This window comes from Somniosus microcephalus, chromosome 17 (genome assembly GCF_052327205.1).
Source record: "Somniosus microcephalus isolate GS21.2 chromosome 17, FLI_Smic_1.0, whole genome shotgun sequence".
NCBI lineage: Eukaryota > Metazoa > Chordata > Chondrichthyes > Squaliformes > Somniosidae > Somniosus > Somniosus microcephalus.
Window position 1 is genome coordinate 68228136 of NC_141003.1, and position 26435 is coordinate 68254570.

General features: G+C 43.7%; 1 protein-coding gene across 1 annotated transcript in view; it reads right to left on the reverse strand.

The window, feature by feature from the left end:
- snd1 (staphylococcal nuclease and tudor domain containing 1) overlaps positions 1 to 26435 on the reverse strand; it is a 1037556-nt gene that overhangs the window by 532923 nt on the left and 478198 nt on the right. The window contains exon 16 of the mRNA XM_086010590.1: positions 1105 to 1214. Coding sequence (XP_085866716.1) covers positions 1105 to 1214 — 110 coding nt within the window. The remainder of the gene's footprint in view (positions 1 to 1104; positions 1215 to 26435) is intronic.

The window sequence follows — 26435 nt, forward strand, 5'->3', positions numbered from 1 at the left end:
AATGTGTTTCCAAAATCCAATCAGTCAGTCATTTAAATGGTACACCCAAGGCAGCTTCCTTACCCTGACAGAGCTGAACATCCTGAATGCTGAAGCCCATTCATTAATGAGATGGTGAGCTAGGGTTGCTGAATCATGTACTATGGGAAATTTATGACTTGTCTGTTACCAAGTACAAATCTTTCCCAATCCTTCTACGCTCCAGGCAACCAAATTTGTGAAACATTGCCCTCATTACAGTGCACTTTCGACTGCATCCATTACATCATTTTAGTCAGTAACTGCTCCAAGACAGTTTCCTTGAAGATGGCATCTGCACAGTCCAAAATTTATTTAATCTTGTAGTGGGGAGACTTCCTCTTCAATAAGTGACTATTTCACCGCCTAATACTGGTGAACCTAACAGCAAACCGGGCAAGATTCAGGAGTATTGCTGAAACACTTAAATACAACTGTTAAATTAACAGAAACTAAGCAATTCAATAGATTGTAAAAATCTGGAGAAATTAACAGAATTAGTAGGGTTTGCATTAGCAACTCAGTGCCCCACAGAAACAGAGAATGTTTGATTTACATCTGTGATTTCAACATACAGCAAGTTTTTTGACCGTAGGAGCTCAACCAAGCGGAAATAGATTGGGGGGGGCGTTGGTGGAACAGAAATTGAAGGGATCTTGCCCACTGTAGAACCAGGGGGGAGGTGGGGCTTTTTTTTTAAGCAGTAGGGGAAGACTACGAAAGAGAATAAAAGTTGTATTGTTCTCATGCACCTCACGTGCTTACAGGTTAGGTCAACTGTGATCAGTTCCAACGGCAATGGTGTGCTGCACAGGAAAACCAAAAATCACACAAGCTAGTGTCTCCTTAGATTAGCTCATTACTGTGAGTAGAGCCAAATCTTGCATCCAGATTTCACCGTGAAATTCAGCTTTCAAGCATACAATAGGATTTGTGCAACTCTCCTGCATTTCAACAAAAGCTTAATTTCAATTAAAATCTTCTCTTATACGTGTGGAAATGTTTCCCATTTGGTTCTTTCTGTGAGATACAACTGAGAGATTCGGACAAAAAAATGCAGTGCTAAAAAGTGAGCCACTTCCCTACCTCACGCTGCAGCACCAGCTCCTTGGTGAACTGAGTGGCATCTTCACTGAACGGTTCCCCCTCTTGGATTCCTGCAGGTGTGTTCCGAGATCCACGAGGGCACTCGATACCTGAAACAATAAACAAGGCACTTGAGAACGACTGAAATTAGAAAGGGAAAACATCCCAGTTGTGGGATAATTAAGTGTTTGTATGCTAAAAGGGACCGGACAGTACAAGAACATAAGAAATAGGAGCAGTAGGGCCATATGGCCCCTCAAGCCTGCTCCACCATTCAATAAGATCATGGCTGAACTTCTACATCAACTCTACTTTCCTGCCCTATCCCCATATCCCTTGATTCCCTTAGTGCCCAAAAATCTATCGATCTCAGTCCTGAATATACTCATCGACTGAGCATCCACAGCCCTCAGGGTTACAGAATTCCAAAGATTCACAACCCTCTGAGTAAAGAAATTTCTCATCTCAGTCTTAAATGGTCAACCCCTTATCCTGAGACTATGATCCCTAGTTCTAAACTCTCCAGCCAGGGGAAACAGCATCTCAGCATCTACCCTGTCAAGCTCGCTAAGAATTTTCTACATTTTAATGAGGTCACCTCTCATTTTTCTAAACTCTAGAGAATATAGGCCCATTCTATTCAATCTCTCTTCATAGGACAGTCGTCTCATCCCAGGAATCAATCTACTGAACCTTTGTTGCGCCCCCTCCAAGGCAAGTATATTCTTCCTTAGGTAAGCAGACCAAAACTGCACACACTACTCCAGGTGTGGCCTCACCAAAGCCCTGCACAATCGTCGCAAGACTTCCTTACTCTTATACCCAATCGCCTTGCAATAAAGGCTAACATACCATTTACTTTCCTAATTGCTTGCTGCATACCAACATTTACTAGTCTCACCTTTTTAAAAATATTCTGCTTTTCCATTCTTCCTACCAATGTGGATAATTTCATTCTTCCCCACATTTTATACTCCATCTGGCATCTTCTTGACCACTCACTTAACCTGTCTATATCCCTTTGCAGGCTCTTTGCATCCTCCTCACAGCATACGTTCCCACCTAGCTTTGTACCGTCAGCAAACTTGGATACATTACAATCAGTTCCCTCATCTAAGTCATTGATATAGATTGTAAATAGCCGAGGTCCAAGCACTGATCCCGGCAGCACTCTGTGTTACACCCTGCCATCGCAAAAATTACCTATTTATTCCTACTCTCTGTTTTCTGTCCGTTAACCAATCCCCAATCCATGCTAATATATTACCCCCAATCCCATGAGCCCTAATTTTATGTAATAAGCTCGTGTGGCACCTTATCGAATGCCTTCTGAAAATCTAAATATACTACATTCCCTGGTCCTCCCTTATATACCCTGCCAGTTACACCCTCAAAAAACTACTAGATTTGTCAAACACGATTTCCCTTTCATGAAACTGTATTTACTCTGCCGAATCATATTGTGATTTTCCAAGTGCCTTGTTACCACGTCCTTAATAATAGATTCTAACATTTTCCCTACTACTGATGTCAGGCATTTTCCCTACTACTGATATCAGGCTAACTGGCCTATCGTTCGCCGTTTTCTCTCTCCCTCTTTTGTTGAACAACAAGCTTACATTTGCTACCTTCCAATCCACGGGGACCATTCTAGAATCTAAGGAATTCTGGAAGATCAAAGCCAATGTATTCACTATCTCTGCAGCCACCTCTTAAAACCCTAGGGTGTAGGCCACCAGGTCCAAGGGATTTGTCGGCTTTTAGTCCCATTAATTTCTCCAGTACTTTTTCTTTACTAATATTAATTACGTTAAGTTCCTCACTCTCATTAGACCCTTGGTTCCCCACAATTTCCGGTATGTTAGTGGAGGCCAAAGACATGAGCAGACAGCACAATTCCATCAAACAGACTTCTGCTGTAAAAACTACGGTAAGGGGGGGGGGGGGGGGGGGAGAGAGAGAATGAGTCACTGAAAAAAATTCAAGAATTTCAAACTGTACAATTCTACACATTTCCTGTTCATCGTGCAGCACTTTGATTTTTCTGAATATTGAAATTTGAGCCTCTCGGAACTCAACAGCAAGTGAAAAGCAAGCAAACATGTCATTAAGTAGCTATTAATGTAGAAGTAATTAATCAAGCACGAGCAGTGAGCAAAAAAAATCTGCCAATAAGAGGAATGTCTACATGAGCCAACAATAGTGTTTCAAGTATTTTATGTAAATCTCTTCCATTGCCATCTTGCTTTCTCCATTACACTGAGCATTTATGACTAGAAATTAAGCTGGGAAAAATAAAGATTTTAGAACATTTACAAGAAAATGATTAAACGTAGTCACATTAGTATTTGCGGTGTTTCAAATGAGTGCAACATTTTCTGTCAAGAGGCCTGTGCCTACGAGAAGCCCGAGCCTTTGGGTTATGCAGGACACCAGAACCATCACCGTCAGATGAGGAGTCCAACGCTTGAAGGCTACAGCTTCGAGCACACACATGTAAAAACGTCTAGAAATTTCTAAAAATGGCAAGACTGGCCATTTACAGAATGTGCCACAACAGGCTCTTTGTAGGCCCAAACCCATCAGTAGAAAATTAACCAGGAAACCTATGGAAACCATTTTTTGGGCAGGGAAAATAACTAGAAATGATTTGCAGTGTGTGACATGTTAAACCGACCAATTTGAAGGATAATCTTTATACCTCATCATATATTCTAAATGGTTAAACACAGTTTTTTGTTTTTGTTTTCACTGAACTCAAAAACAATGATTGTTCTTATAAACAGAAGACCAGTAAATGGCTACCTGCTGTACATTACTTGGAGATCTATTTCTTTATAACTGGTGTTTCCTGTTCAAGAGGATGTAGAAGATCCCATAGTATTCAAAGTGAAGGAGAATGTGCTTCAGGAGTGCTAGCCAGCATTCCTCCTTCAACCAGCACCAAAAATAAAACAATGGCTCCATTTATCTCATTTGATGCTGTCCGCAAATTGGCTGCCATGTTTGCCTAGAAAAGTACAATTCAAAAGATATTCACTGGCTATGAATGGCTTTGTGACATCCTGATTGCGTGAAAGGTGTTATAAATGCAAGTTTGTTCTTTCTTTGGATAACTCTGGTATTTGACTACTTGCAATACTTATCGCTATAACCACGGCATTACCCAATCTCCCTGAATAAAACTTACCTTGGTAGAGCATGGCTCCCATTCCACAGTCCCCCCAATCCTTCCCTTTTAGTCAATATTTTGCCCCAGATCTTACCTACACCATGGAAATCTCCCACCCCACACCATTTCCACACGCAGTCTGTCCCACACTACCCAGGTGTCAGCTGTGGTTTTGTGGGTAGCATTCTCGCCTCTTCCATCAGAAGGTTATGGGTTCAAGTCCCACTCCAGGGACTTGAGCACAATATCTAGGTTGTCACTCGCATAGAACTGAGGGAGTGCTGCACTGTCAGAGGTGCCACCTTTCAGATGAGGGGTTAATCAGAAGTCCCGTCTGCCTTCTCAGGTGTCATCCCATGACACTATTTCGAAGAGGAGCAGGGAAGTTCTCCCCAATGGCCTGGCCAATATTTATCCCTCAACCATCAGTAAAAAGAGATTATCTGGTCATTATCACATTGCTGTTTGTGGGACCTTGCTAGGTGTAAATTGGCTTCCGCATTTCCTACATTACAACAATGACTACACTTCAAAAAGTACTTCATTGGCTGTGAAGCATTTTGGGACGTTGGTGGTTGTGAAAGGTGCTAGATAAAACCAGGTCTTTTTTTCTTTGTCCATGAACAAGAGGTAAACGAGTATATTAAAAAGCCCAATGTGTCTTTAGCTCCCATCTGTAATGTTTCAATTTTAAAGAATGGCGTACCGCAGCACTAAAACAAAATCCAGGAAAGCCCAGCCACAAATGCCCCCGGGGGAATCAGCAGCAGGACATTGATTTTATTCAGTGTCAGTTATATAACACACAGGCAGATTCCCTTTTTCTTTGGAGGGATAACATTTAGAAGCAAGGTTTGCCAGGACATTAAAAACAAAAATACATACATCAATCCACACAGCAAGATGCTGTAGACATGCTCGTGGGATTAGCTGGGTTAGGTTCAAAAGGAGAATAAGAGGGATCTAATGAAAAACATAGCCGCTATACCTGGTGCTGTAAACCCATTATTCTACAGTTTTCAACAGCTCAGTAAGTTCAATGTGATGAGCAGAGATCTGTCCGCAGCTACAGGGGGGAAACATCTGCGAGGCAAACGGGGCTCGGTATCAAAGCAAAAATTTAAACATTAGGAATGCACCCTGCTAGAGTGAGCTCTTTAGTGCCTGGAAGCCGTAGGGAAGGAATGTTGATGTTGCTTCAGAGATGTGAGCAATACCTGACCTAACTGTATAAACAGGCACTAAAAGAATAAAGAGCTCCCGTTACGAACCTGATTTTGTTTATTGGAATTATTCTGATATAAATGGGGCAGCTTCCACAATAGTCCTCACCACTGGTTTTTAATTTTTTAAAAAAGTTAACAAAGCAAATTAATCAAAACACATAGCAGTCCTGCTAGTGATCGATTTGGCCAGCAGCCCAAATGATATATCCAACTATAGCCGACTGATCAGTGCTTCAGACAGTAGCAAGCTCCTACTGCTGATCCCATGATTTACAATGTGTACTGCACTGCTGCACAGCACTACAATATATAGAGTGTGCGCGTGGGAGAGTCAGGGGGTAATGGGGCCAGAGAAAGGAGGGGCGGGGCGGAAGAGAGAGAGGGGAATGGGGGAAAGAGCGAGAAAGGAGAGGGAAGAGAGAGAAAAAGGGAAGTGGGGCATCATGACCTTGCCCTCCACTCGTGAACTTTTCAGCAAGATGTTGGACACAAATGAGGAAGCAGGAACCCTGACTGATTTCTTCTTCCTTAGCCTGCGTCCAATTGCTAGTTAGTTCACAACACAGCCTGGGAATCTGAATGGTTCAGTTACACATCACCGACGCTAGTTTGAGCCATCAGGGGGTTCTTGGTCAAATCAAACCCTGGGTCATTCCTTCATTTATCCATAACTCAAATGGTGAATTCAATAAAAATACTACAGCACCAAAGTTTAAATGAAATGCACTATTAAAGCAAATTCTGTCAGAAGTCAGCACTCAATGTAAAATACGAGCATTTACTGAAAAGCTCTTTAAAATGAGAAGAGCAGCTTATTTATTCCTTACAGCATGCAGCAGAATTCCAATCATTTACCTCCTTCAAGTGCCCAGAAATCACATACAAATCATTCATCCTAATGCTGCTCTCTTAAAACAACTTTCAAAGCTACTTCCAAGGTGAAAGGAATTAAGCCTTTTAACATCTCAGGTACTCCACCTTATAATAAACAGAAGTGTTTTGTAAAGTATGTAGAAAAGTAAAATTAATCACAAACAAAGAGATATGAATAAGATCGGAGTGGTCCAATGTTTAGGTTTACTTTAAGGATCATCTGAAGCTCCCTCGGATGTGGGCATCGCTGGCAAGGTCAGCATTTATTGCCCATCCCTAACTAACCTTCAGAAGGTGGTGGTGAGCTGCCGCAGTTCGTGTAGTGCTGCCACAGTGCTGCGAGGGAGGGAGGGAGGGAGTTGCAGGATTGTGACCCAGCAACGATGAAGGAATGGCAATATACTTCCAAGTCAGGATGGTGAGAGACTTGGAAGTGATGGTGTTCCCATGCACTTGCTGCCCTTGTCCTTCTAGGTGGTAGAGGTCGCGGGTCTGGGAGGTGCTGCCGAAGAAACTTTGGCGAGTTGCTGCAGTGCATCTTGTAGATGGTACACACTGCAGCCATGGTACACCGGTGGTGGAGGGAGTGAATGTTTAAGGTGGTGGATGGAGTGCCAATCAAGCATTGCGCTGCTTTGCCCTGGATAGTGTTGAGCTTCTTGCGTGTTGCTGGAGCTGCACTCATCCAGGCAAGTGGCGAGTATTCCAGCTCACTCCTGACTTAAGCCTTGTAGATGGTGGAAAGACTTTGGGGAGGCAGGACGCGAGACACTCGCCGCAGAATACCTAGTCTCTGACCTGCTCTTGTTGCCACGTATGTGTGTGGCTGGTCCAGTTAAGTTTCTAGTCAATGGTGATCCCCTGGATGTTGATGGAGGGGGATTTGGCGATGGTAATGCCATTGAATGTCAAGGGCCGGTGGTTAGGCTCTCACTTGTTGGAGATAGTCATTGCCTGGCACTTGTGTGGCACGAATGTTACTTGCCACTTACCAGCCCAAGCCTGAATGTCGTCCAGATCTTGCTGCATGCGGGCATGGACTGCTTCATTATCTGAGGAGTTGTGAATGGCACTGAACGCTGTGCAGTCATCAGCAAACATCCCCACTTCTGACCTTGTGAGGGAGGGAAGTTTATTGATGAAGCAGCTGAAGATGGTTGGGCCTAGGACACTGCTGTGAGGAACTCCTGTAGCAATGTGATTATTGACCTCCAACAACCACAGCCATCTTCCTTTTTACTCAGCCAGTGGAGAGTTTTCATCCCTGGAATCATTCTCCTAAATCTTTTCTGCGCCCTCTCAAAGGCCTTCAAATCCTTCCTAAAGTGCGGTGCCCAGAATTGGACAATACTCCAGCTGAGGCCGAACTAGCGTTTTACAAAGGTTCATCATAATTTCCACGCTTTTGTACTCTATACCTCTATTCATGAAGCCCAGGATCCCATAAGCTTTTTTAACTGCTTCCTCAACCTGCCCTGCCACCTTCAGCGATTTGTGCACATATACCCCTAGGTGTCTCTGTCCATGCACCCCCTTTAGGATTGTACCCTTTAGTTTATATTTCCTCTCTTCATTCTTTCTACCAAAATGTATCACTTCACACTTTTGTGTGTTAAATTTCATCTGCCATGTTTCTGCCCATTCCACCAGCCTGTCTATGTCCTCTTGAAGTCTATCACTATCCTCCTCACTGTTCACTATACTGCCAAGTTTTGTGTCAGCTGCAAATTTTGAAATTGTGCCCTGTACACCCACATCCAAGTCATTAATATACATCAAGAAACACAGTGGTCCTGGGAAACACCACTGTATAATTTCCTCACGCTACCATGGACATTGAAGTCCCCCATTCTGTGCCCTTGCTACTCCAGGTGGTGTTCAACATGGAGGAGTACTGATTCATCAGCTGAGGGAGGGTAGGTGGTAATCAGCAGGAGGTTTCCTCGTCCATGCTTGACCTGAAGCCATGCGACTTCATGGGGTCCAAAATCAATGTTGAGGACTCCCAGGGCCACTCCCTCCCAACTGTATACCACCTCTGGGATAGGATATACCCAGGGATGGTGATGGAGGAGTCTGGGACATTGTATGATTCTGTGAGTATGATATTCATGCTGTTGCTTGACTAGTCTGTGGGACAGCTCTCCCAAATTTGGCACAAGTCCCCGATGTTAGTGAGGACAACTTTGCAGGGTTGACTGAGCTAGGTGTTACTTTGCCATGTCCAAATCTGGATTTATTATTGTTTTTTGTAGCGGTTTGTTACAACCGAGTGGCTTGCTAGGCCATTTCAGAGGGTAGTTACGAGTCAACCACACAGCTTGGGTCTGGAATCACATAGGCCAGACCAGGTAAGGCGGCAGAGTTCCTTCCCTAAAAGGACATTAGATGGTTTTTTACGACAAACCGATAACTTCGTGGTCACCATTACTGTTAGTAGTTTTTTATTCCAGATTTATTTAATTAACTGAATTTAAATTCCCCAGCTGGTGGGATTTGAACTCGCGTCTCTGGATTAGTCCAGGCCTCTGGATTACTAGCCCAGTAAGATAACCACTTTGCCACCATTATCTGTTGAATCAGTAATCTTATTGTTGGTTGCTACAACCAAGTCCATATATAAGTTGCCTGTATAACTGATGTGGCACTGTGAATTGGCCTGGATGTGTGACGTGGCACCGAGAACTGTATAAAACATTAGTTCGGCCACAGCTAGAGTACTGCGCACAGTTCTGGTCACCACATTACAGGAAAGATATGATTGCACTCGAGAGGGTACAGAGGAGATTTACCAGGATGTTGTCAGGACTGGAGAATTTTGGCTATGAGGAAAGACTGGATAGGCTGGGGTTTTTTCTTTGGAACAGAGGCGGCTAAGGGGAGACTTGATAGAGGTGTATAAAATTATGAGGGGCCTAGATAGAGTGGATAGGAAGGACCTATTTCCCTTAGCAGAGAGAACAATAACCAGGGGGCATAGATTTAAAGTAATTGGTAGAAGGATTAGAGGGGAGCTGAAGAGAACTTTTTTCACCCAGAGAGTGGTGGGGATCTGGAACACTGCCTGAACGGGTGGTCGAGGCAGAAACCCTCATCGCATTTAAAAAGTACTTGGATATGTACTTGAAGTGCCGTAACCTACAAGGCTACAGACCATGAGCTGGAAAGTGAGATTGGCTGGATAGCTCTTTCTCAGCTGGCACAGACACGATGAGCCGAATGGCCTCCTTCTGTGCTGGAAATTTCTAGGACTCTATGATTCTAGGACCCTACCCACCCCAACCACAGTCTGTTCACCCTCCTGCCATCTGGGAGACGCTACAGATGCATTCGCACCCGTACGACCAGATTTAGGAACAGCTTCTTTCCCAGGGCTGTCATCCTACTGAACTCCACAAATAAACTCTAAAGCCTGCACATCTGCCAATGCACTTTATTATGGTTATGTTTATGTTAATGTATTACAAGCCAAATGTATGTTGAATGTTTAAATGTCTTAATCTAAATGTACACTCTCGGGAGCCGCAAGCCTACATTTCGTTGTACTGCACTTGTGCACTAACAATGACAATAAAAGTTGATTTGATTTGATTTCTATGAGAATTGGCCAGCATATGTGACATGGCTCTGAGAATTTGACTTTGCTAAATGCAGATCTTTTTTCTTTGGGCAAGGTTATTTCTTGTCCAAGTCATATTAGTTTATAAACAAAACATTTAATAAAGCTAATACACCCATGGCTAATTCTTCAAGATGGTTCACTGGTAATAGTTAATTCTTTACAAGACTAAAGGAAGTTGCAAAGGGATACTTATAAGATGGAACAATAGGGTAAAAAGTGGCTGATGGAATTCAATGTCACTCCATGTGAGGTGATGCATTTTGGAAAATAGCAGCTGTAATTATATTCTGAATGGAAGTAGACTCGGTGCCGTGGAAGAGCAGAGAGATTTGGGAGAAAGGTTCACAGGCATTAAAGGCCGAATTTCAGGTTGATAAGGCCGTTAAAAAAAAAGCTAATGTACACTGTAGCCTGAGGTCTTTAGGTTTTATACAGGCTCATTACATCTTGGCTTTTATATTTTAAACCTAGAATTCCATGCAGTGAATTGGCCTGTATGCGTGACGTGGCACCGAGAACTGTGCTTGAACTGTATAAAACATTAATACTGCTTTCTATCCTATCACTGACCTTCCCTTTTGTTCTTTCATCCCCTCCCCCTTTTCCCAGCCCCTAACTTGCTTCAAAATCTGTTCCTTTTCCTGCTTTTTTCCAGTTCTGACGAAAGGTCATCGACCTGAAACGTTAACTCTGTTTCTCTCTCCACAGATGCTGCCCTGGCCTGCTGAGATTTTCCAGCGTTTTCTGTTGTATAAAACATTAGTTTGGCCACAGCTAGAGTACTGCGTACAGTTCTGGTCACCACATTACAGGAAAGATATGATTGCACTGGCATGAGGAAATACAATTACGAAGACAGACTTGAAAATTGGGTCTTTATCATTAAAACAACACAGATTATGGGGCGATAGGGTAGAAGTGTTTAAATTATGAAAGGATAGGGCAAGGTTGATAAAAGCAGTCTATTTCTAGTAGTTGAGGTGTCAAGAATGAAGGGCATAGATACAAGATTAAATGCAAGTGATTTACAACAGAGGGCAGGAGAAACTTTGCACACAGTTTTGAGACTGGATTCACCTTCAGGGTTAGTGGTTGTGGCAGAAATAGTACCAACGTTTCAAGATTAGATTGCATAGGTGGATGAAGGGAAGGAATTGAAGGGATATGGAAACAGGGTGGGTAAATGTGATTAGAACTATTTACTCACATGGGGGGTGATGTAAGAAAAAGGAGGCTTACCATCAAGTAACTTTAAAGTAAGCTTTAAGTAACTTATAAACACACTATATACAAGAGAGGTCTTTACCATGCCTCTGGTAGAAGCCTCTTACAATACTGAACAGACCAGTATTTATACCAGTCCAACAGGAAGTGACACATGACAGGAAGTGAGGTATGTACACAGTTCATAGTTCACAGGAAGTGATGACATAACTTCCCGGAAGTTATTATTTTTATCACATTCTTCCCTCCTGCAGGTTTAGGAGGCTGTGGTCTACCTTTTGGTCCGCAGCCGCCGAACAAGGAAGAGTCGCACCCGTTTGGATTCCCGTCGTAGAGGGTCGCTGGTCCGCTTACATGCGGTTGGCCATTGGCCAGAGTCCGTGTGGCCTGGATTGCCCTGTGAAGGGTCGGGGAGATCATGGCTTCGAGTACGAGCCCCAATAGGTTCAAAGTCAGACTGCCTCTGTTCAGAGGGAGGTGCAGAGCTGGTCTGTGGCAGACCAGCACTTTCATGCGTGGTACTGGGAGGGTCGCAACCTTGAGCACGGGGTTCTACCGGCACCAAGCTAGTTGGTGTCCGATCAGGATCCTGGAGAGGGGTACCCGATAGGTCCCAAGAGTTTCCTGGTGAAATGCCATCACCCGATGTCCCACTAGGTCCTGGTGGGCAGGGAGCCAGATCCCGTAATGATACGGTAGATTCTCGGCCGTCGGAATATCGTATGTTTGCATAGGTGGGGTTGGCATCGGTTAGTTCGACCTCGTCTACAAGAGGGTCATTTTTAGACGTCCGAACGTATCTTCGGAGTAATACAGGTCCAGGAGTAGTTAGCCATGACGGGAGTGATGTCCCATGAGATGAGCGACGCTGGAATCTAAAGAACCGCTCATGAGGTGTAGTATTTGTGGCTGTAGAAAGCAGGGACCGTATAGAGTGCAATGCATCCGGAAGCACTGTTTCCCATTGCTGGTCTGGTAGGCCCCGAGATCTTAAAGCGAGACGTACGGAATTCCAGATGATACCGTTATACCTCTCTACCTGCCCATTTCCGATGGGATGGTATGGTGTTGTTTTGCTTGTAGCAATTCCCCGTTCTGAGAGGTAGTCCCTGAGTTCCCTCGACATGAAGGATGGACCCCGATCTGAGTGAATATAAGCCGGCATGCCACAGAGAGAAAATACCTGCTCAAGGCAGCAGATTACTGTGGATGCCAGCATATTGGAGCAGGGGAAGGCAAACGGAAAACGTGAATATTCGTCGATCATGGTGAGCAAATATGTGTTCCGAGTTGAAGAGGGCACTGGGCCCTTAAAATCGATGCTAAGTCGTTGCATCGGTTGGGTTGCATGTATGAGTATACCATCTGAGGGGCGGAAGAACTGAGGTTTTAATTCCGCACAAAGCCGGCATTCTGAGCATATTTTCTTTACATCTCCAGTGGAAAAAGGGAGATTCCGTGATCGTACGAAATGTAGCATGCGCGTAACGCCAGGATGACACAAACCATTGTGGACATCCATGAGAGTGGAGGATGACATAGTGGAGCAGAATGCCCGTGTGAGGGTGTCCGGGGCCACATTCTCCTTGCCAGGCCGATAGAGAATGGTATAACCAAAAGAGGCCAGTTCCATCCTCCAAAGTTGTATTTTATTATTCTTAATTTTGGTTCGTTTTCGATTATCGAGCATGAAGGCGACTGATCGTTGGTCCGTGATCAATGTAAAGTGCTGGCGAGCTAGAAAATGGTTCCACTTCCGTACTGCCTCTATGATGGCTGTGGCTTCTTTCTCAACCGGAGGATAATGTAGCTCGGCACCTTGTAAGGTCCTGGACATAAATGCTACAGGACGACCTTCCTGATTCAGAGTAGCCGAGATCGCCACCTCCGAGGCATCACATTCAACCACGAAAGGGAGATTCTCATCAATGGAGTGAAGAGCCGCTTTCTCCAACTGTTTTTTGAGAAGGTTAAAGGCTGCAACAGCCGCTGTTCCCAGTGGAAATGATCTAGCATGCAGCAAGGGTTGGATTTTGTCCGAAAAATGAGGAATCCATTTAGCGTAGTATGCAAACAGACCGAGAGCCCGACGTAAAGAAGCCGGATTCCTAGGTGACGGGAGCTCTTGGAGCGGGCGAAGTCTTTCTGGGTCTGGCTTAATGATACCATTGCCTACGCAGTAGCCAAGGATGTTGATGGTCGGTTGCGACTCAACAGATTTGGATTCATTCAGGGTCAAATTACGGCGATGGAGGGCATCCCGAAATTTTTGGAGGTTGGAGTCGTGTTCCTGTTGATCGTGACCTGCAATGGTAATGTTATCAAGATAGGGAAAAGTGTCCCTTAGGTTTTCCTGCTTAACCAGGCCATCCATTGCCCGTTGAAAGACAGCCACTCCATTAGTAACCCCGAATGGGAGGCGACGAAATTGGTACAGCCGTCCATTAGCCTCAAAGGCTGTGTACTGCTTATCTGAGACCTTCAAGGGTAACTGATGATAGGCACTTTTTAAATCGTAAGTTGAGAACACTTTGTATTCGGCCAGTTTATTAACCATATCATCAATGCGTGGCAATGGGTAGGCGTCCAAGTCGGTATATTGATTGATGGTTTGCGAATAATCGATGCATAGTCGCTGTTTGTGAGGTTTTAGAGGGTTCTTGACAATGACGACTTGAGCCCGCCAGGGCGACGAACATGGTTCAATGATATCCTCTGCTAGAAGTCGAGAGATTTCAGCCGCAATAAAAGATTGGTCTTCCTGATTAAAGCGCCGCGATTTCGTTATTATCGGTTGGCATTGAGGCGGAATACTGGCAAATAATGAGGGTTCATCAAGTGAAGCTGCTGATAATGCACAAAATGGTAATTTAGACGGTATATTAGAAATAGTAAGTCCGGGTTTGGATCCACCAAACTCAATGGTGAGTTTCTTATGCTGTTTTTGGAAGTCCAGCCCTAAGAGGAGATCACTACATAAGTCCTTGAGCACCGAAAGTCGGGTGGAGGGATACATACGACCATGAAGTGTCATATCAACAACACAAAAGCCGGAGATTCTGGTATTAAGTGATGACTGGGCCATCGCAATTGCCTGGTCCGATGGGAAGACATGTAGTTTCAATTTCGCAACAATCTGTTCCTTAATGAAACTATCAGTACTTCCTGAGTCAATTAAGGCATCTAAGGTATGCCCTTTAATTGAAATTTTTGTGGCAGCATGAGACAGGTTCTGTGGGCAAGCAGCTGTAATCGGTGTCGTTGCACAGAGAGTGGCTAAAACTCTCGGTGTGCTTCTTCGGGAGAGAGCTCGAGAGGAAGCTTGATAGGTCCTAGCTGGAGCATCTTGATAGGCCCTAATTGGGGCAGTTCGGTAGGCCTTAGCTGGATTGGCCCTCGTAGAGGCCCTTGATAGGCAAACTTTAGCAAAGTGTCCTTTTTTCCCGCAATAACTGCAGATTGCATTGCGAGCAGGGCAGGTTTTCCTAGGGTGAAAAGCATCTCCACAAAAGAAGCATTCCTTCCTAGATTGCCAAGAGGCTGCTAAAGTGGGGTCGTCCTCCTCTTCTTCATCAGAATTATCAGAATTAGATTCCCCCATGATAGGGTTCACCTGAGACCGCTTGAATTGTCTGGTTGCAGCTACAGCAGCAGATCGAGATCTGGGCAGCTGATAGAGGTCTGCATTTCTCTTTGCCAAATCCAGTGAACAAGCTAGGTCAAAAGCTTTTTGTAGCTCAAGTGTTTTACTTTCTAGTAGACGCTGGCGTATAAATGGAGAGGCAATCCCGCAGATGAAAGCATCACGAATCATTTCTTGGCGGTACAGCTCAGCTGAGGCTGCCTGAAAGTTACAATCTACGCTGAGCCTGCGAAGTTCTTGCAGGAATTCGTCAATTGATTCCCCTGGCCCTTGTCGGGCTGTGGCCAGTAGATGTCTAGCATAGACCTCATTTGGGGTCTTGGCATACAGTTTCTTAAGTGCCCGAATCACCTCATCGTAATTATCCCATTCATCAACATATTCGAACACTTTTGGGGTCACATAATTGATAAGTATCTTCAATCTAGCAGGAGCATCCGCTTCACATTCATCCAGAAAATTCTCAAAAGTACGGTACCAATGCTTCCATACCCTGCCAGCTGCTGGTGCATTCGGGTCCAAGTCCAGACGAATAGGTCTAAGGATTTTCTCCATGATGGGTGGTTCCCTGGATCCTTAATTCCGAGTTTGTCCGAAGGTCTAGTATTCGTGAGTGTAAATACTAAGTTACTTAAATTGATGTAAGAAAAAGGAGGCTTACCATCAAGTAACTTTAAAGTAAGCTTTAAGTAACTTATAAACACACTATATACAAGAGAGGTCTTTACCATGCCTCTGGTAGAAGCCTCTTACAATACTGAACAGACCAGTATTTATACCAGTCCAACAGGAAGTGACACATGACAGGAAGTGAGGTATGTACACAGTTCATAGTTCACAGTTCACAGGAAGTGATGACATAACTTCCCGGAAGTTATTATTTTTTATCACAGGGGGTAAACACCGACACACACTAGTTGGGCCGAATGGCCTGTTTCCGTCTTGTAACACTTACATATTTTCCTCCTCCACTCAGTCAGCCTCATATTGGGAAGGCAACAGAACTTAAACCCAACTGGGCCGCTGAGATCATCTTTATCCCATTGCAAAACAGATTTAGCTCCTTTAGTCTCTTACCCGAGGTCACTGATTGAAGGTCAGATACAGTCCCTGTTACATTCTCAAACAGTTCCAACACTGTAATTATTATACCAAAGCTTTCAATGTGCCTTGGATCACGGCCACAAAATGCAACAATACTTTCAATATTTGATCAAATAGCATACCTAGATCTTTCCTGTTCCACTTTAATGATATAACCCCTAGTCTTATGCATCAGGGACTAAAGCTACCAGTGGATCAGGTAACAGTGGCGAGCGATTTAACACGGGTTATTCTGCCGCAGGAAGCACTCTGTAGCATTATTATTTGCTTTAAAGGGAATACTCAGCTTGGCAGAAGTGAGGCATTCTTTCCAGAAATGTACTATTAAATATCCCCTGGGAGAAAATTTAACTTTTTTAATTAAGGCAAGTTACCAAAGATGTTGGATTTTTCAGCTGGAAACTAGGGCTTAGAGGGTTAAATTAGGAGGACAGGTTGCATAAACTTAGCTTGTCTTCCCTTGAGTGTAGAAGATGGAGGGGTGATCTGATCGAAGTGTTTAAAATGTTAAAAGGATGCGATAGGACAGATACAAAGTATTTCCTCTGATGGAGGGATCAAGGTCAAGGGGACATAATCTTAAAATGAGAGCTAGGTCATTTAGAAGGGAAATCGGGAAGCTTTTCCTCCCTCCCTTCTCCCCCACCCCACACACACACAGGGTAGTAGAAATCTGGAGTTCTCTCCCTCAAAAGGCTATGGATGCTGGGTCAATTGGAACTTTCAAGACTGAGCTCGATAGATTTTGGTTAGGTAAGGGTATCAATGGATACCCATATATCAATATGGAGCTACAGTGAGTAAATAGAGTTGAGGTACAGATCAACTATGATCTAAATGAATGGCAGAGCAGGTTCGAGGGGCTGAATGGCCTACTCATTATCCTTGGAAATCAACCAACTCAGAGGATATCCTTCAGTAGCTGCCATTAAAATGGTGGACACCATCAATTCCATTCAAATAGTTGAGCACAAACTCCCCTGGTGATGCATTGTGCAGCTAAATGATATGGATCAGGCAGGTCTCCGGTTTGCCCCGTGGTCTGAGCAGAGTTAAATGAAGTCGGTCAGGGCAGCAGTAGGGGTGATCTGGGTTTTTGAGGGGAGCTACTGGTTCCTACTGTTGATTACTATTCCCTGATCCCTGCTAGATGTGTGTGTAGGCATTGGGCGAGAGGAGAATATAGATTGGTAAACTTTCCAACGGCCTACTAAGACTCATTGTCAAAGCCAAAGGGGGTAAATTGGTGGGGAACAAGTTTAACATTGGTCGAGAGAGCAAGAGTACCTGCCCTCATTAAATCACTGTCCCCAAAAAGCAGCAAAGGTACAGGAGGTGTAGGAGTTGAAAATACAATCCAGTAACATTCCCACACCCCGCATACACAAAATTGTAGACTTTCCATTTTTGAGCAGAGCGATACAGGAAAACAATGCATCCCATGACGTTGAACTGAATTTCAGCTCGAGTTAATTGAAGGAATACATCTGGTTGTGCTCTACCCCACTTCCTCCCCATGTTTACATAGAAAAGTAAGGAATGTTTGGATAACTTTCCCAACAAGTGTCAAATTTCCCCACCCTGGCAGAGACCCTGCATTTTAGTTGTATTTCCCTATTATCTGGTGGCTGCAGTTCCCAGGCCTGTCAAAAACTGTGGCCCCAGGTGGCTCCTTCCTACCAGTTACATCACCAGAGTAGCCTCCAAACAAAGAAGCCCAATATGTCAGATCTCAATTGGTGATGATTTATGATTACCATGAAAGACGTAGCAAGAATCCTACATCTCATTAAAAATCTTACACCTGCGTGCATGTATTGTCTACAAAACCTTACTTCCTATTGTTCCACTATCATGTCAACTCTTTCCCTTCACCCCCACACTCCATAAATTGCTGTCAAAATTTATCACAGAAACCACCCATGTAAACTTGTCACCTAGTAATTGCAATCTGACCATCATAGAAATTTACAGTATAGAAGGAGGCCATTCGACCCATCTTGTCCGTGCCGGCCAACAAAGAGCTATCCACCCTAATCCCACTTTCCAGCACTTGGTCTGTAGCCTTGTAGATTATGGCACTTCAAGTGCATATCCAAGTACTTTTTAAATGTGAAGGGGGGGGCGGGGATGTACAGAAGGAAAGAGGCAATAGAAAGAGACCATGTTCTCTGACTTTGTGTGTGCAACACAAGAGATTAGTATTGATCTTTTACGTCAGTGAGCTTTAAACAAAACGCACCCTGTTTCTAATGTCCTTGTTTAGTTATTTTCCTACCCTTTTTCCCCACCAGCAAAGGGTTATCACAGACTGCCTGCAGCCAAGTTACTATCAAACGATGACATCCATTGTCCCCTCCCCCTTCTCTCACAGCAGTCAGCCACGCACTCTAACACTGCTGAACCAGAACGATATTCCCGTTGTAAATGACTTCCAAAGGCAGTTCATCACCAATCACATTTCACCAATTACCAAGGAAAAGGTATAGAAATGGGATAGACCAACAAGCTCTCCCTGTAAAATTAAAAATGCTGATCTGTGCTTCAAAATTCTCGGCCCATCCATCAAGAACTGCATTAACATTAATCTATGCAACTGTTTAACTCGCTATCTTCCTATCCCCCAAGCGAGCGGCTGGTGTAATTTGACAGGTATAGATGCATGTGCATGCTACGGATTTATTTCTGTTGTTGTTACACACAGTTTTTGCATTGAAGACATTGTTCTACCATAATGTTGAGAGATTCTTAGAGGACAACAACATATGTTTTCCTTTCAGCATTTTTTGATCAGAGAGATGCTGAATACTGATTTTTTTTCCCCTCTCCCAAAGAAGTGTTCATGACCTCAGATTTACAACTACTCAAACAGGTACCGAGGACACTGGGGTCTAATTACTGCCCAGTGATAATTTTTCAATGTTTGGCCAGTGAAGCAAAAGGGTGAGACATTCATATAAAAAGGCAGAAACACATCGTAGGTCAATCAAATTTCATTAGAAACAACATTAATTTCATATCTTGTAACAAGAATCGATGCACACTAAAAATTAAATACAGCTGAGTAGTAACCTAGACACTTCAAACAGATACTGCATGGTACTAGGCTTGGTGTACCAACAAAGGTTCATATGGAGATATATGATGAGCAAAGCTCCCAATTATCCGGGGCCAAAGTGGGTGTTGTGGAGTGGCAAGGGGGGGGGGGGGGGGGGGGGGCGCGCGCGAGGAAGTGAAGTTGCCAAACGGAGACCTAGATAGCGTTAATAGTGGAGACCATCACAGCTCAATCCAATTCGATTCTCACCCAATCTCCAAACACATACATCTCAGCAGTAGTCAGTGAATAGTGAACAGGAATGAAAAACCTGGCCAATTTCCTTTCCCCATCACAGGGGTGTTAGGATCCAAACTTCTTTTCACTCTAGCCAGAGGCTCGCTGCAGAAAAGTCAAGGAAGTAAAATAAAAATGTTTAGTACTGTCCTTCAATAGACCTCAACTGTTCTGCTCTCCATGCCCCAGGCAGACTTGTCTACATGTGGAGGTAGGTGGATAGGGGAGAATTGTAATCGACATTCAATAATGGACTCAACATCTTTAAAAAATGGGCACTACCGATTTTATTGCTAGAAATGATTAAATATGTTTTTTTTAAAATGTTTGAACATCCAAGCGAAATTTGTAATGGCATGTAGATTTCAAGGTCTTCACGCAGAAATCCTACTGCCAATTACAGACATCACTCAACTTCTGTAATATCCAGACAGCAGAGTTATTTTCTGACGATAAGCTCTACTTCATCGGTGGCAACTCCTTGAGGGGTAATGTCTAATAATCCACTTGACCAAACGTGCAACACAGAATAGGGATGATACGTGACATACATCAGAGCAGGTGGAGCACACAAAACTCTATCCAGGACCTGTGCTCACCACAGGGACTTTGCAAATGGGCCATCTGGGGTTCCAGTACATTAAAGGAATGTCAAAATAGATCTGGAATGACAGAACTACTTAAATATCAATTAACAGGATACTTTAGATTTAGTTACACCCTGCCAGAAATCTAATTTTCTGACTGGGTAGCTATTATCCCTTCAAACACCAAGGACACTGCTGCACAGGGCCTGGCACCTTACACTGCATGGATGGTTTAAACTTATAGCAGTTTCTATATTTGTCAAAACTTTGGGCAATTTATTTACAATCGAAGGTCATAATGAATGGCAGAAAAAGACTGACTTTTTATCTACTCCCCCCTCCCCACCGAGAGCCACATGAGAAGTATATACTGTAATTGCTACATGGGTCCATAAGACCAGGGGTGATTGAGACAAAAAGCATTTAATCCCCATAAAAATCAAAAAATTAAAAGTATAAAAAAAGGAAATAGAATTACTCAGATATACAAATGTTAAACACATTAAATCTATTTTTTTTTCACGCAAACTTATTTTTTTTGTATCCACCTAGGTGAGGGCTATTTTTCTGGGGCATTAAATGCTTTTAATCTTGTGTACTCTGAGCACCAAGCATGCTTGGATCAAGTACACCATTAGTAGATGGCGATTAAAGCGTTCCTCCAACACTGCCTCAACAATGCATTTTAGACCCAAGTTCAGAAGAGAAACACCTACAATGCGGCATTTTCCATTTCCCTACACCAGCCATCCAGTGCCGAGCAAAATCACCACTTGTGTGCCAGAGGTCCCTGCCCAATAGGAACTGGATTGAGACTAATTTCACACAAGACCATTTCAGGGGATCAGCAGAGCTGGACTTGAACCAAAGCAACAGGCCAGCTTCAAGCCTACTGCAACATCCCTGAAAGTTTTGCCTTTTAACAGTAACTAGGCAAACAAATTTTAAGCAGGCATTCATCCCAGTGAAGGGCTGATGTATAAATGTTTTTGTTTCAGTAACAAGACATTGTGCCGCTTCAGATCCTCGACAAACGCTGTCCGAGTGCCCGTTACAATCTTTTCATGTAAACAAATCCAGAGCCTTCAGTGTGTGACAGGAGACATGCAAGTGGTGCACAAGGCCATAAACTCGAGATGCCCTGGAGCTTGTTCTCAACTGTGCCTGTTCAATACATGTTTACACAGGTACGGTGGTGTAATGTTTGCTACTGGTCTATGTAATATGTGTTCATGATCACGTGATTCAAGATCACTTCTTGGTTCATCTCTAGCAGAGATCATTTGATCTACATGAATACTTCGGATGTGGTCACCAATTTCAACCAAGTATCTCTTGGTTCCACCAACCTTTACTATGGTTCCTATATCCCACTTCTGTGAACTCAACTTGCCAGGGGGCCAGAGAACATGAACACACTAATTTTGTTTGAAACTGCGTTCTATCCGATTGCTGTCAGAATAACGTTTCTGACTCAACTGTTTGTTCAACTTGAGACCAAATTTGGTTGAACAAGACTCAATCGTGTTCTCAATCTCTTCATCAGGAGTTCTGCCGGGGTACATCCAGTTGTAGTGTGCGGAGTAGTTCTGTACTTCAGGAAATTTGCCAAACGTTGTTTCATGCGGAGTCTTGAACAACCCTGCAACACTTGCTTTTCGAGAGTTTCTTTTACTGTTCTGACTGACCTTTCGGCTGCTCCTTTTGAAGCTGGATGATATGGTGGAACGAGAGTGTTTTTGACACCGTTCCATTTCACGAACTCTTGGGAATAGAGCAGAATGGAACTGAGGACCAGTCAGAAACAAGCTCTTCAGGTAAGCCATGTCATGCAAAGGTAGACCTCAACTCATTTATGGTACATTCAGTTGTAGTATTTGAACCCATGTGTTGCACTTCAATCCACTTTGAGTGACTATCTACAAGTGCTTCTCACAGAAGTCTAAATGTATTCTCTGAAAAGGTCTACTTGGCCATGACCAGTGTTGTAGTGGAGTTTTGGGTGGTTTGTGTTTGCAATTTCGGCAAACGCTGCATTTGTCGACAAGTGATTCAAGATCACTGTCCAATCCAGGCCAGTAAACAAAGCTTCTTGCAATTGATTACTGACGATCCCTGGATGTTCAGTATGAAGTTCGGCCAGAATTCTATCTCTCAACGAAGTAGGTACCACCACTCGGTTTCCCCACTTGATACAACCTTGCACACAGGACAATTCAGTGCGACGGTTGTGGAATGGTTTCAATTCTGTGTCCAGACACTGATCTGTCCATCCATTCATTCAACGTGTTTTCATACACTCTTTTCAGTACCGAGTCCTTCTGAGTCTCATCTGCAATCTCAGTTGCATTCACAGGAAAGTCTTGTCAACTGCACCAGGCATGAAAATCTCACCTTCACTCCCAACACAAGTCCCCATGTGGCAACCTGGACAAGGCATCTGCGATTGCGTTTTGCTTTGAAGTGCGATATTGAATCGCGTAGTCATATTGTGACAACACTGCCCAGCGTTGCATTCTTGATGGGGCCATTGCAGGGATGGCAGATTTGGGCCACAATATTGCTAAGAGCTGTTTGCGATCGGTTATCAGGGTAAACTTTCTGTTGATCAGAAACTGTTGGAATTTCTTGATTCCAAGCACAACAGCAAGTGCTTCCTTTTCAATTTGCGCATAGTTTCTTTGTGAACGTTCGCGATTGGTTTCTCTTAGCCATCATCCATTACGTGGCTTATGACACCTCCCACACCGTAGCAAGAAGCATCACACACTAACTTAAGCTCACGCTCTATGTCATAGTGAACAAGTAGAGCATCGCTAGAGAGACTTATCTTACAAGTGTCGTAAGCTTCCTGTTGCACTTTCGTCCACTTCCACTGGACATCCTTCAAGGAGCTCGTGCAATGGAGCTAACATGGTCGCTAACTTGAATAAGAAACGTGCATAGTACTGGACCATTCGAAGGAAAGATCTTAACTCAGACACGTTCTGTGGCTTTGGAGCATTGATGACAGCATCAACCTTTTCCTTCACTGGTTGCAAGCCATTTGCATCAACTTTCAGACCAAGGTACACAACCCCAGGCTGCAGAAAAGCACATTTGCTCCTTTTCAATTTTACATTGTGGGAATTCAACCTTTGAAGCACTATAACACTTCTAGATTATTTTCCCTCACTGCTTGTTGCGATCAGCACATCGTCTTGATTGCATAAGCAATTTCGAATTCCTTGCAAAATCTTATCCATCGTAGCCTGGAAGATTTTGGGGGAGGACTTTACACCATACAGCAGCTTGGTGTATGAGCACAGTCCCTTGTGTGTGTTGATGGTGAGATACTGTTGACTATCAACATTCAGCTGAGCGTAAGCGTGCGACAGGTCAAGCTTGGAGAAAACCTTTGACCCAGAGAGTGCTGCATACAAATCTTGTGATGTAGGTAACAGGTACTGCTCCTTGTCAACTGCTTGGTTGATAGTAACTTTGTAGTCACTGCACAAGCGTACAGCTTTGTCTGCTTTGGGCACTACCAGAGTCAGGGCAGCCCATTCATTTTTGTCTGTTTTTACTAGCACTCCATTCTCTCTCTCTTTCTTTAGCTCTCCCTCCACCTGACTTTTCAACGCATAGGGGACCAGCCTTGCCTTACAATAGAAAGGCTTCGTGTTGGACTTGATGCAGATATGCGCGTCATACCCAGTGATGCCCTCATAACTGTCTGTGAAAATGCTTTCGTACTTCTTCAGCGAGTCACTTCTTTGAAGCACCTACACTGAAGATGTTTTTCCAGTCTAGTTTTAACTTTCTCAACCAGTCTTTGCCCATGAGGGTTGGCCTGTTGTTGTAGGCCGCTATAATAATAGGCTGCTTTACTGACTGGCCGTTGTGTTGAACTATACATTTCATTTGTCCACATGTCTCTAGGACTTCTCCAGAGTAGGTTTTTAACTCTACGGTACTCTTTGCAAGTGGTACTTGATTAAACTTACTCTCATATGTGTCCTTACTCATGATAGAGCAGTCCGCCACCGTGTCAATACACATCAATATATTGCTCGTTGATCAAAAATTTTGTACGGAAGTCTTTCTCATGACTGCTAGTACTGCCGCTAGTGGCATAGATGCTGTAGATGCCTAGTTCTTCAACATCAGGTTGTTCACTTCAATATTGTGAATTCCTCCCTTTTGTTGTCGCTGCTTTGCATTGCCACTAAAATGGTTCTTACTTCCTGCTTTAGATCTAGCTCGCAAACTGTTGAAATACGGCCTTGCTTCTGGCAGTGAAAATACTTCGCATTTCTGTATTGGCAGGACTGTGGTGAGTGATCTCCATTGCAGCAATAACAATTCACTGAACTGCTCTCACCGACATGCTTTTGACTTGGTCTCACAACGTTAGGTTTGGCGGTGGCTTTGTGACTGTAGACCTCAGCTGCACTAGTCACTTGAGTTGGACGGAGTTCCCTAGCATTCTTAGACACCATCGCTATATGATAGGGCAATTTTGCATGCTATGTCAAACGTTAGGTTTGGAGTGTTCAGTAACGTGGACTGTGTGCGCTCATCCACCAGTCCACACACAAACTTATCTCGCAACGCACGATCCAAAAATGTGCCGAAGTTACAATACAAAGACAGGTTAAGAGCTGCAATATACTCACTGATGGTTTCACTTTGTTTTTGGTTTCTGATACCAAACTTATAGCTTGCTGCTATTTTTAACAGCTTTGGGTCGAAATGGTCAGAGTTTCTCGACAATGTCTTCAAACGATGCATCCTTCGCTTTCCCTGGTGCGAGTAGGTTTGTCAACGTTCCATATAGATCTGGCCCGATCTCCGTAAGAAAAATTGCTTTTTCCCGTTCACAAATTACTTTATTTGGAGCTTGAACATTCTCACCTGCACCTTTGGTCTCAATAATATTATTGGCCCTAAAAAACATCTCCATCCGCTCACTGCAAGAGCCGAATGGTTCGCGAGCTCGGTCATACATGCCGAGGCTTCCGATGAATCCCATAGGCGCGGCCATGATTGTTCCGATCCTGTTGAATAGTGACTCAGCACGCTACCTGTGTGAATCAATGCCACTGTTGCTGTGTATACACACACACTAAGGCGAAGCACAGACAATTCTGCATCAGCATCAACAGTAAAACATTGCAAAAATTCAGTTTAGGTGGCACAAATTCACCTTAAACTTGTCCATTCGAATGTTGAACACTGTGTCCGTCCTTCCATGATCCCTAAAAATGGCTTTGAAATCCCATCCTCGTCGCCAAAATGTAACATATGTGGGTAGAACAAATGAAGGACAGAGACACGATGAGCTGCGAGTTCATGTGCTTGCTTTACTAGGCCAGAGCGAACAGAGCATGCTCATGGTAAACCATGTGATAATACATTATAGTCTAGTAATCCAGTGGCCTGGACTAATAATCCAGTGAATGCTAAATTCAAATCCCACCATGGCAGTTTGAGAATTTGCATTCAGTTTAAAAAGAAATCTGGAAATAAAAAGCTACTTTCAGTAAAAGTGACCACGAAGTTGTCCGAATGCAGTAAAAAAAAACAACTGTTTCATTAATGTCCTTCAGGGAAGGAAACCTAGTCTGGCCTACATGTGACTCCAGCCCCCCACCAACATGGTTGACTCTGAACTCCCCTCAGATAGCCTAGCAAGCCACTCAGCTGCATGAAGAATAACAAGACCTTCACCAAACAGGCTACAGAGGTTCAAGAACACAGCCCGCCACCACCTTCTCAGGCCAGCTCCTGATGGGCAGTAAATGCCAACAAGGCCACATCCAGAGAATTATTTTTTAAAAACGCCAGACCAACACTGCCAAGCACTTCAAAAGTTTAAAATCTGTGCTTTATATACTAATTTTAACAGACAAAGATTTGCAAAAAAGACTTGGGGCATTAAAGCAATTGAATAGACACATTCAATGGAGAAAGATTTTTTGCATATTGGCCAAAAAAAGCAGATCATAATTATACAATGAATGGAATTGAATTAATACAGGGAGACATATAAAGGGATGGTGACTAAGCAGTCATGTCACTTTCCATGTCCAGACAATGTTGGGAAGCAATTAATACCTAACAAAGTTAAGATATTAGCCAGAATTGCACAAGTCTACAGAAGTGTTGTCAGCGCTTTGCAATGCACTAGTCAGGTCAGATCTGGATCACCACACTGCACAGATAATGAAGCAGTCCGTGCCTGCATGCAGCAAGACCTGGACAACAGTCAGGCTTGGGCTGATTAGTGGCAAGTAACATTTGCGCCACACAAGTGCCAGGCAATGGCTATCTCCAACAACAGAAAGTTGAACTACCTCCCCTTGACATACAATGGCATTACCATCATTGAATCCCCCACCATCAACATCTTGAGAGTCACCATTGACCAGAAACTTAACTGGACCAGCCACATAAATACTGTGGCTACAAGAGCAGGTCAGAGGTTGGGTATTCTGCAGTGAGTGACTCATCTCCTGACTCTACAAAGCCTTTCCACCATCTACAAGGCAGAAGTAAGGTGTG